A 12,832-nucleotide genomic window follows, 5' to 3' on the forward strand; every position below is an offset into this window, starting at 1 on the left:
AAGTGATGATTGGTTTCTCCCTTATGCTGAGTATTGCCCTATTGAAAGCTTCACACATGTTATTGACATGCAAATCACATGTTGTGTTAGTGCTTGTAATACGGTGAACTGACTTTTATAATCGAAAATGTTGCGGTAAGCAAGAGTCGCCACCGACTTTTATTTTATCCAAATTAATTAGAAATGCTAAAAGAAACAGGAAAAAACCTTTTTGAGAAAAAACTTAGTTCGGGGGTAATTATGCAAAGGGAAGGTGTAAGACACCCTTTGCATCCATGGTTTTCCATGGGCTCTTAATTGCTTTGCTCTTTGTTTTCAGAAAAGTAGAAGAAAAGAATATGGACTTTAGCTCGTAAATGAGCGTAGCCATTTTGAAGATTTATGAGAAAGAATATGAAAGATTTTTAGAGCAAGGCAAAGCAATTAGGGGCAATTACCTTATAGTTTGAAAAATGAGTTCTTTTAGCCTTTCAGGGTGAAAGGGTCTTTCCATGCCATAAGAGGGCAGGAAGCCTTTCATTTGGAGGTTGAAGGGTCATCGAGAGTTCGCTCACCATAAGACTGTCCCATGCCATAGGGGGCAGGTAGTCTAAGGGAAGAACCAGAATAGCCTTTTCGTAGGCAGCCAGAGGATACCTCAGCCCTTTCGTAGGCAACTTCCGAGGGTCGAGATCATGTTTAGTGTATCGAAGGCAGCATCATTAGGGACTCATGATCTTAATCGAGGCAACATGGCTGAGGTATCCTCGTATTCGAGGGACATGGCTATTCTGCAAAAACATAAGGCAACAAGGCAACAAGGCAACAGAGAGGTTATCCCAAAAGTGTGCGTGTGTGCACCAATCATGTGATTATATTCAGATATTTATCTTATAATAGTTAAGTGATTCTAGTTTAATTCAGGGTTGCACTCCCTAAAGTTACTAACACAACAATTGATAAACAAATATAATTAAAGCAAATACGGGGAAAGGGAAAATGAAATCAGCGGAGGAAGGGGGAATTGAAACCAGCGGGATAATAATATTATAGGCCTAACACAAGTAATAATTAAGATCAAGGTTTAGGGTTACCGACTATTCGTAGCTTTGGCAATTGACAAACCCTGAAGAGGTGGGAAAAATAAGAAACAATAGTAGGGTGAGTGCATTATCGGTTCGGAGGCAAACATGGCTAGCCCTAATCAAAAATAAAAGGATAAAAGAAATAAAAATAAATAACGAGACACGTAGCTTTGAATTTGATCTGGTATGGTTGGCAGTCGGAGGAAACCTCGGGGTTAACCCTGAAAAATGGCAAAGGCAAAGGCAAAAAAAATAGATGTGAGTGTATGCGGAGTTCGAAAGATAAACCTTAAAATAAAAGGAAACAAAATAGACTTAAAAATTAAATTGAAAACTTAGCTTCGGATCTTGGTCAGGCGCGTAGTCGGAAGATGTCTGGTGATAAACCCGGAAAAGGATACAAACAAATATTTTTTCAGTGTATGGAATGTTCGTCGTAAACCCTGATTAGGGTATGAATTGAATAAAAAACGTAAACGATTTAATTAATTATTGGTCTCGCGACCTAATTAATTAAATCGGGAGGCGAAAATAAAATCGGGCACACAAGTATTTTTATGAATTTTTTAGAGTTAAAATAAGATAAATATGAATTTTTGAATAAATAAATAATCAAATATAATGTAAGAAATAAATAGATATATAAATCAAATAAATTAAATGAAATAAACAATATATGTAAAAGAGAATAATTTAAATAATATATATATATATATATATATATATATATATATATGAATTAAAATAAATAATATAAATGAATTACTAATTATAATAGAAAAAGTTTTGAAAATAAAATATAATGGTTTTTATAAAAATAAACAAATAAAAATAATATATATATATATATATATATATATATATATATTAATATATAAATTAAATAGGTGTTATGTAATAAAAATAAAATAAAATTGAAAAATTCTTATCTTTTGATTCAGTGTGGCGCGCCAGTGATGGAACATGGTAGACCGGCGCTTTCTAGAACGTAAGATCTGAAGAGATGATGATCCGGTGGCTGATATAGTGGAGGAGCATCGTACGCGTGCATATGAAGAGCATGGGATTGGTCACCACTTTCTCTTTCCACGCGCGCCAAAACCTTTTAAAATAAGCCAATCGGAGCGTGACAACGCATCGTCTTCTCCAACAGACTTCTGCAACACAATTTTTTACACCGCTTATTGCAAAGCGCGCTGTAAAAGACTTTCTTTTTGTACCTGTAAAATAACGAATACGACCTAACGACCACAAAAATTTGGCGCGAGGCCATGGATAACTTCGTCTCAACCTTGCGAATCCGATGGTACCTGTCCTAAGGTCTGATTTTGCATGATTAAAAAAACCCCAATTTAAAGGTCCAAACCCTAACATGGCGTATTGTCCATAACAACATGATAATGCACTAAAATCTCCAGAATCGGTCAAAACATCAAGATAAATAAGAATATGCAATTAATATTGAGTTCTGATGCATGATTTAGCGAGATCGAACAAGTTTAGAAAAGTGCAAACCAATGCTTATTAGCGATGATTCTGAGAGCTTTGCTCGATGAGAAGTATTAGGTTAGCTTCAGTGAACCTCCAGGGACGTTTTGCAATGCTTGGAATTCTTTGGAATGCCTTCAATCTCCAAAACCGAGTTTGAAATTTTTTAGGATTTTGAGAGCTTGAAGGTTGTATTTGGCTGCAGATTTTCGTGACCTAGGGCTTGCTGTGAGTTATGTTTATATAAGAGAACACTTTAGGTCAACAATTATGGAATGAATCTTCTTCAATCTTTGTTTTGTTCTTTGAGAAAATTTGATTTGTAAATCTTTCTAAATGTGTCCAAATTCAATCTTTTCCTCACCAATTTGCTTTGCACGAATTTTTTAGTGATTATTGGATATTTGTGTGATTGATGATGATTGAAAAATAAGAACAAATCATATCTTTTATATTTTATACTTTTATATAATTAATTCATGATTTAAATGATTAAATTCATAAAATAATTAATAAAAAATAATAAAAAATATAAGGATATGATTCTTGGAACGTGCATGGGCTTGAAATGAAGATTGGGTGAGAAGGAAATGGGCCCATTTGAAAATATTTGAATTTTTAAACCTTTTCTCTTCACATATGCCCTTGAAAATAGTCCAACTTTGACAAGGTCTATCTCCCTCAATTTTTGAGGTATGGAGGTGTTCTAGGACTTTTTAGAAACCTTAGAGAGTCCTCTAACCAGTTTCTTTGGTCTCATATCAAAATTATTTTCCATGCTCCTTGTATGTCCTTTTGAAAAAAGTGACTTTTTGTTGACTTTTGAAAAGGACCTATAATGTTTTGGTCCATATCTCTTAAATGAAGCATTTTTAGACTTGGCATGTGAGAGACAAAGTTGTAGAGAATCAAATTTCCTTCAAGATGAGCTTTGGATGGAAAATTTATGATGTTCCATGTGAAAGTTATGGCTGGTCAAAGTTCAGTTGACTTTATCCTATACAAACCCTAACATGGAACTTTTTGATTTGTTGATTTCTGATCTTTCCTTGATGAACCATGATTAATACTTGATCAAATGGTGAATGATACTTCAATATTAGGATTTTGACAAAAAATCAGGAGTTTTGACTATACTTTGACCATAGTTGACTTTTAGGTTAACTTAGTCAACTGTTGACTTTCTGAACAATTGAGTGACCAATCCTTTGAGTTGAGACTTGATACTTGTCATAGAGGTAATGTAAGATACTTTGAGCCATATGGGATGCCTTGGAGCCATTGATTCATTGATTTTCCCTTGAACAAACCAAACCCTAGTTCCTGAGCCTTGTATAGGAGAATGTGTCTTGGAGCTTTATATATTGATTTGAATTTGTATAAGAGAAATAGTATGGGAAAATTTTGGGGTATGACAGCTGCCCCTGTTCAATTATCTTAAACCTGAAGATGTAGAGTGGTTGGTATGCCAGTCGGTGTCTGAAGGTGGAAGATGATTGAACACTAGAATACCAAGAAATTTGCCCTAACTGAAGTAGGGACTTTTGTCGGAGATGGGCTTGAAGATGCCATCCAGTAGTTGTTTGAGTGTTGATCGTTACGGAACCGTCCGAGGTTTCCGCTTTAGATTCTGAAACGTTGATTGTTTAAGGAACCGTTCGAGGTATCGACTTAAATCTGAGGCAGATCATTAAGGAACCGTCCAAGGTATCGACTTAAATCTGAGGTAGATCATTAAGGAACCGTCCAAGGTATCGACTTAAATCTGAGGTAGATCATTAAGGAACCGTCCAAGGTATCGACTTAAATCTGAGGCAGATCATTAAGGAACCGTCCAAGGTATCGACTTAAATCTGAGGCAGATCATTAAGGAACCGTCCAAGGTATCGACTTAAATCTGAGGTAGATCATTAAGGAACCGTCCAAGGTATCGACTTAAATCTGAGGCAGATCATTAAGGAACCGTCCAAGGTATCGACTTAAATCTGAGGCAGATCATTAAGGAATCGTCCAAGGTATGGACTTAAATTTGAGGTAGATCATTAAGGAACCGTCCAAGGTATCGACTTAAATCTGAAGGTAGATCATTAAGGAACCGTCCAAGGTATCGACTTAAATCTGATGTAGATCATTAAGGAACCGTCTAAGGTATCGACTTAGATCCGATGTAGATCATTAAGGAACCGTCTAAGGTATCGACTTAGATCCGAAGGTAGATCATTAAGGAACCGTCCAAGGTATCGACTTAAATCTGAAGGTAGATCATTAAGGAACCGTCCAAGGTATCGACTTAGATCCGAAGGTAGATCATTAAGGAACCGTCCAAGGTATCGACTTAAATCTGAAGGTAGATCATTAAGGAACTGTGCAAGGTATCGACTTAAATCTGAAGGTAGATCATTAAGGAACCGTCCAAGGTATCAACTTAAATCTGATGTAGATCATTAAGGAACCGTCTAAGGTATCGACTTAGATCCGAAGGTAGATCATTAAGGAACCGTCTAAGGTATCGACTTAGATCCAAAGGTGTAAGTTGTTTATTTGACCACGACAATAACCTGAAAAAGCAAAGTTAGAAACACAACCTGTGTTCCACATTCTCACCAAGTCTTTTAATCACCTCCACAAGTCCCTGCCACATTATAGAAACCAAGGTTTTACATACTTATACAAATCAGTATTATACAAATCAATATTATACATAATTAAATACATACCTTTTGCTGGTCAGAAATAAATGTATACTGTCTAGGTATAATTTGGTTAAGATCTTCCAGCAGTAGGTCAACAAACAACTTCCAAGAATCCCTTGTTTCAGCTTCAACCACAACATATGCAATAAGCATTATCTGGTTGTTTCCATCCTTTCCTATAGCTGATATAAGTTGACCACCATGTTCACCTTTCAAGAAACAAGCATCCAATCCAATTAATGGTATACATGTGCTGGCAAATGCAATCTTGCAAGCTTCCAAGCAAATGTAAATCCTTTAAAAAATAGGTCCTATTGCAGACTGTCCACATTTGATAATCACTGTGATATTAGGATTTAACCTTCTAATCTCTTCAGCATAATTTCTTAAGTGTGCATATTTCTCACTAGCAGCACCCTCTATCAGCTCCAAAGCTCTCTTCTTTGCCCTATATGCTTGAAAATTATTGAGCTTAACATTCCACCTTATAAATGCTTCTTGTGCCAATCCACTTGGTTTGCTATGAGGAGTATTCATAATCAATGGAATAAAATTCTTTGCTAGCCATTTAGTTTTAGCCTGTTTATTGCCAGCAGACCTAACACACTCATGTTTTGGTTTCAAAATTTTCACTTGCCAATACTGACTTCCACTCCTTTTAGCAACTAACATATGAAATGGGCAACCTAATTGATATTTCACAAAAACCCTAATTGCATCATTTTTCTTTAACCATATGTTAGTCCTTGTTTCCATAACATTATCCTTCACAACATCTATGATGACTTCCTTTGAGACAATCTGCATACCTAACTCAACCCTAACTGGAACACCATTCTCAAACACTTTGAAAGTTGGAAATTTCCTTTTGTGAACAACTTCATCATTATTTTCAACTGGAGTATGCATATCACTTTCATCTTGGTCTGACTCTTCATATGCAGCAGCTTGTGATTCATTCAGATTACCACCCTCCTGATTATTGTCAGCAAATGTCTCACTAGGTAATTCATGTGTCCAATTTCATTCTTCTCCTTCAATAGGAATATCTAAGTCAGTTTCACTTTCAACTTCACTTGGAACATAATCCCAATCTTTTTCACTATCAGAATTCCTATTAACTTCTTCATCAATTCTTACTCCATTAGGAACTTCCATATTGACATCTTCAGCGTCATTATTATCCAAAGGAACATCATCATCCAAATGAACTTCATTACTCATAGGAACTTCAGTACTGACACCACCATCCATAGGAACTTCAGTGTTGACACCACCATCCATAGGAACTTCATTGTTGACACTACCATCTTTAGGAACTTCAGTGTTGACACTACTATCCATAGGAACTTCAGTGTTGACTCCATTAGTTCCTTCTTTCTCAGCATTGCTAACATCTTCAAATAAAGGGACTTCATTAATGACATCATCATCTAAAGGGCCTTCATTACCAAACTCAACTACTTCTGGTATATCCACTTCATGTTCAACAAAGACATCTACTAAGCTATGCCCTTTTGAATCTGCAATAAGCTGCAACAAGTCACCGTATGAGTTTAATGGCTTGAGTCCATGCTGAAATGAGAGTTTTGGATGTTGGTACGACAAACACTTAAACTTCGTATACCCAACACTAAGGACCAGGCTTTCAATGTCCTTATAGTTCACAAAATCAACATCAACACTAAAATCCATCTCATAAACTAAACCCTCCATGTAATATTTGACGGGAAATAACCATTAATACGTAGCTTCAACCTTTGTACTTCACTTGGCCCGTGTTAATATCAAGACAACAAAATAACCATCCATACGAAATACATCATAGAAATATAAACCCTAATTTCTAGTGTGCTGCTTTCTTAAAACCCTAATTGAAACAATAAGCATGAATAGAAATAGAAACCCTAGTCGTAATACATACCTGAATGTATATTACGGGTTATGCTCCTCTCTCCAGTTGCTTACCATGTTCTACAATGGTTCCCCTTTCAACGCTTTTGGAGTGAACAAGAAGATGTTCCGGGTTCTTGGTTGGAGTAAGAGAACGATAATAAGAGGTGGAATGAAATGGTGAAATGAGTTAGGGATTAGGGCTTAGTGATTAGTTAATTTAATCTTTAAATTTTTTTCAGACTTTTGACAAATAATGAAAATATATTTAAATTGTGAAAATCCATGTCAACCATGCCACATAAGCCTTTTTATTGACACATCAGTATTTTTTAATGGGGGAGTGGAGGTTAGGACCAATTTCGTGGATTAAAAAAAGGCAGGACCATTTTCGTGAGTTGGTTAAAACACGAGGACCAAAAGTGTAATTGAACCTACTTTTTTAGGGTGGGTTAAAATTTTAAACCCACATGCTCTAATATGACTGTCATGTCTTGTCTCATTTTTTTAATTACAAACATAACATAAAATTTTCAATTTTAGATATTAAAAATAAAGTAGTTGTGGATCCTCCCCGCTCTTTAGTTTTTTTGCGTGACGAACAAGATTTTAAAGCCACGCCCTTAACTCTCAATTATGGGTGTGCAAAATATCCGGTTGTGTGATCCAAATCCATAACCAAATTCATATGCGTTTTAAATATTTGGATATAATTAAATGATTATTAACCGGTTTAGTTATTGACGGTTGGTTATCCGTTCATATAATCCAGATATAATTAAATGGTTATTAACCGATTAAATTATTTTTGGATTTGGTTATAATCTGATAATTATTCATAACCAAATTTAAATAATTAGTTTAAAATTAATTTTTTATAGAAAAATTATTTAAATTTGGATTTTTAAAAAAACTAGTTATATATTCATAACCAAATTTATAATCAGTTTTATAACCAATTTTGATTGAAATGTGGTTATAGTTATAAATCCACACTATTTAAATGGTCTGAAAATGGTTATAAATTGGTTTTTTAATAATAACAAACCATGTACACCCCTACTCTCAACCATGATTACCAAATGGAGAGAGAAAATGGAGAGGATCATATCTCATCAACTATGTCAACTTCATTTCACCCTATTATTTTTAGACTTTTACGAGACAAATTTAAATGGGACGGCTTTGCCATCCCCTTCCCACCTAACCATACAATTTGGAGTCACTCCATGAACCACATTTGTATCCACACAACTAGAGCTGTCAAAATGGGCTAATTCATTTGGGCTGGTCCGCCAGACTAAAAAAATCATAGGGTTTGGGCCTTAAAATTAGAGCTCTTTTTTCAGGACTTTTTTAGCCCAGCTCTAAAAAGCCCGCTACCCATTAGCACTAGCCGATATGGACCGTGGGTAGCCCATTAGACCCGCATAATTATAAATTTTAAAAAAATATTAATATTTATATTATCTTACTCCAAAATAGCATATTGATTTTTCTCACTTCACTAAATTTCATCTCTATTTTATTCACTCTTTCTCTTTTAATATTATACATTAATATAACCAACATTTTTTCATCGTATTATATTAGTTTTTCTCTTATAATAAATATTCAAGTATTATTTTATACAATTTAGACATATATTGTATTTAGAAACACATTATAATATTTATAAGAGATAATATAGTATTTTTATTATGTTTATAGGAACAAAAAAATTCTTCTAAAACGACACTTAAAAAGGAACGGAGGGAGTAATTTTTAATTTCATTTATAATAAATATTATGGAGTTTTTATTTTAATTTTTTTAAATAAAAAAATTTATTTAAAGTCGAGTAGTCCGAAGTCCATCTAGAGCCGGACTCGGATAGTAAATCTCGAGTCCATATTATATAAGACCTATTTAGCCTAACTCTAAAAAATTTATGACCTGCCTAAAGCGATCCGATTAAAGATCAGATAGCCCATATTGACGGTTCTACACATAACCTCCATACTTTAGCCAACATTTTCATAAAAGAAAGATAATAAATATCTAGATAATCTAACTCAACGACCTTGGTTGACAAACCTAGTACTCCACGAGGCAAGTCTATTAGAAATAAATATGATTAGAGACAAAAGTAAATGTTCTTTTTTTGGAATTGATTCTTAAGGGCAGATTGTTGGGTTCAAGTCACACATTATCTATGAATAGATAAAACATTAGAGATAAAAAAACTAAGTAATTTCATTTGCCTAATATTTTAAAATTTTGGGTAAAAATGTGATGTTTCATCGGAGTCATAGAGCATTAATTCTACTATTGCTACCTCTCCATCACAAACCAAAATACTTAAACGTGAGGGTACCAACTCTAATGTTAACAATGTATTCAACCATATTAAAAAAGGACTATGCCACATTAATACAATCTATTTTTCCTTTCTCTTATTATTTTTTCCCTACACTGATTTTAGGAACTTAGGGTGTGTTTGTTTGATGGATTAAATTTACAATCCTGAGAAAGTTATTCTTAGGAATGCTAATCCTTAGAAAATAGTTTTCATTAATTTGTTTGGCAAATTATCTAGGTTTCTAAGTATATTTCAAAATGTGAGTAGTTATAGGTGGTTACTTTTTATTCCTATGAGAATGTTAGATTCCTACCCATTAATATGAGAATAAATCCTTAAAATTTTATGAGTAAATTTTATTCCAAGGAATAAAAGTACCTAAAAATAATTTATTAAAACTTTAAACAAACATGAGAATATGAGATTCTCAACTTCACACTCCCAAAAATCCTATTTAAATTCATGAAACAAACACCCATTTAAAAAAAATTAAAGATCAGAAGACCAAACCGTAAAGAAATATTTTGGAACCATGAAATCTTTTATTATTGCACTCGGTTATGAAATCACATCGTACGACTTCAAGTACCTAGTTGCTCTTTTTTAATTACCATGATGTGAATTTGTTGATGCTAGTATAGTCAATAGGGTGGTGCCCTTGGTTCAATTTATTTTCTTAGTGCATTCATTCATTTCTTACAATTAATTATTCCTTTAAACAAACCACGGGTCAGTATTTCTTTTCTGACCCAAACTGGTCAATTTTCTACATTAAAGAGTTTTATATATTGCTTTTTCCATGTTCTCATTCATTTATTTTTTCTCTAGAGATCCTAGAAGGCTACTTCTTTTTTGAGCCAACAACTTTATGCTCCAAAATCTGTTAATTCTCACCTAAGGAGGAAATTTACAAATAAATACATTCATAATGTAAACTCACAACTAGGGAGGGTTACTCATGTAAAGAATGGAAACCATAACAATTTTCCTTTGTTACCCTCTTATCAGGTCAAGTCAACGGTCTCCCATTTTTTGGGACTATATATCTTTTTAAAAATTATAATTGTAACTAGTAAGATACCCGTGCTTTCGCACGGATAAATTTATTTAATATTGTATGAAATTAATTAGATAGATATAAATTTTTAATAAATGATTTAATTACAAATGAAAAATATTATATAAATTTAATTATATTAAATGATTATATAAAAAAAGAATCTGGAAGATGAAGATAAAAAAAATGAAATTTTAACATTTAAAAATAAAAATTAGATACTTTGTTGATAATGACCCGTGAAAAAAAAATTATTTGATCCGATATAAAATATATTTAAATAAAAATGTAAAATGAACAATAATCATATGAATTTAATTGTATTAAATAATCTTTAAAAAAAATCGTGAAATGAAGAAAAGAAAAAAAATTTAAAAATAAGGATATTATCTCTCTAATAAAAACAATGATTGATTAAAATAAAATAAGTATTTTGTTGATAGTGACCCGTGATATTACAATATTTTTAATTTTATTAAAATTAAAAAATAAATTATTTTTTAGAGTTGATACATAAATAGAGAAAAAGAATTAAAATGAAAGTAAGAAAGTGTGGGAAGAAAATTTGAGAGAAATTTGAAATTTTAATTAAGAAAGAGAAAGTGTATAATGATCGATTAAAATAAATTAAATATTGTATTGATAATGACCCATGAGATAAATAAATATTTAATTTTATTAAAGTTAAAAAAAATAGATTATTAATAATTTTTGTGATTAAATGAAAAAAAATTAAAATGAAAGTAAGAAAGTGTGGGAAAATGAAATGTGAAAGAAATTTGAAAATTTAAGTAAGAGAGAGAAGAAGTGTGTTGGGGAGAAAAAGTTAGTTATTGAAAAGTTAAAAAGTTGGACCAATGAGAGGCCGACAATTGGTGCTTAGTTATTGAAAGGTTGAAAAAGTGATATGTGATTTTGTTAGTTACCGAATTGCCCTTTTTTGTTTGTAAAGAAATTTTTAACTAAGGGCATAATAGTCAGATTGGTCAATCTTTTATTAATTGTTTGTATGTATAGTAGATTTGAGGTTGGTGCAATATTACCCTGCTAACAATTTATATTGAATATATAGACAAATTATTGTATAATTTTAGAAAAAACGAGTATAAAAAACTTGTAATATTTTAATATGATTTTTAAAATTATTGTATAATTTTTATACTATAATTTTTATACAATAATTTTTAAAATATTAATTTTTAAAACATATATATATATATATATATATATATATATATATATTAATTAATTATTGAAGATTAAAAAATAATTAAAATTAAATATTTTTCGAAAAGATATTTTAAAAAATTTTTATAGAAATAATTTGAAAAAAATTTCAAATTTAAGTATTTTTCAAAATTTTGATATAAAAAATACAATAAAACAATAAAATATTTAAAATAACATTTTAAGAATAATTATTTAAATCAATTTTTTATATAAAAAATTAATTTTTTTTTAAACAAAAATATATAATAATATAAAATTCGTTTTTAAAAGAGCTGAAACAAATGGGTCCTATATATAATTTTAGTTATAAAAAAAATTCTTCGAATTTCTTAGACAAGTCATTATTTATGAGGATTTAACTTGCCACCCCAAAGTTGAATCTAAAGTTGAATCTGACACCCCCAAGTTCAATGGAAAAACCATAATATCCTGGCTAAAGTATCTGCCATTTTTAAAATTCACTCAAACGAATAGAAAATTTAGAATCTCTCAAGCAATACCGGAAATTCTTCAAAAAAGGGAGAGAAATACCGAAAAAAGTTGGAATTGTTGGAAATTTTTTTCAAAAATTTTAAAATTTCCGTAAAATTCTACCGAAACTTATGGAAATCCTGGAATTTGTTACCAACAATTTTAAAATTTCCAGATTTTATTTGGTTAATTTGTACCGAAAATTTTAAATTTTTCGATAGGCCAATTTTTTTTGAAAATGGTGAAAACTTTAATTGGAGGTGCCAAATATTTTGTTGAATACCGAAAATTTCAAATGACTTACCGAAAATTTTGTTCGGACAATTTATTTTATTGACCAGGGGCATTTTTGATAAATTAAAACCTCCTTATCTAGCTACACACCCATAGAGTATCTCAATATCGCTAGTCTACTTCTCATTCTTAATATGCATTAATTGCATTGTTTTAAATTAGAAGAAGAATGGTTAAGGCAAGATATAATATCTTAACATGCCTGTGCACACAAAGGGAAATGGCCAACGTCGCAGGCCTGACATATGCATTTTGAGGCAAGACAAACTTCTCATGCAGAGGGTTCTTAATGAGTGAGACCT

The 12,832-nt window shown here is 31.8% G+C and overlaps 1 protein-coding gene across 1 annotated transcript; it reads right to left on the reverse strand.

Moving 5' to 3' along the window:
- Nucleotides 1–5,124: 5,124 nt before the first annotated feature.
- On the reverse strand, nucleotides 5,125–6,961 carry LOC131649016 (uncharacterized). Its single transcript, XM_058918786.1, has 4 exons — nucleotides 6,317–6,961; nucleotides 5,607–6,220; nucleotides 5,270–5,498; nucleotides 5,125–5,184 (listed from the first exon to the last, which is right to left on the reverse strand). The coding sequence occupies exons 1-4, from the start codon at nucleotides 6,959–6,961 to the stop codon at nucleotides 5,125–5,127; spliced, it is 1,548 nt and encodes a 515-aa protein (XP_058774769.1).
- Nucleotides 6,962–12,832: the final 5,871 nt, after the last annotated feature.

Source organism: Vicia villosa, linkage group LG1 (genome assembly GCF_029867415.1).
Source record: "Vicia villosa cultivar HV-30 ecotype Madison, WI linkage group LG1, Vvil1.0, whole genome shotgun sequence".
NCBI classification, from domain to species: Eukaryota; Viridiplantae; Streptophyta; class Magnoliopsida; order Fabales; family Fabaceae; genus Vicia; species Vicia villosa.

Excerpts from the sequence above, each read along its gene's own strand:
- LOC131649016 (XM_058918786.1), bottom strand. The coding sequence starts at position 6,961 with ATGGAGGGTTTAGTTTATGAGATGGATTTTAGTGTTGATGTTGATTTT. Across the intron at positions 6,221-6,316 it reads GGGATTATGTTCCAAGTGAA|GAGGGTGGTAATCTGAATGA; the intron begins GTTGAAAGTGAA and ends GACAATAATCAG. Across the intron at positions 5,499-5,606 it reads TATGCTGAAGAGATTAGAAG|CACATGTATACCATTAATTG; the intron begins GTTAAATCCTAA and ends TGCATTTGCCAG.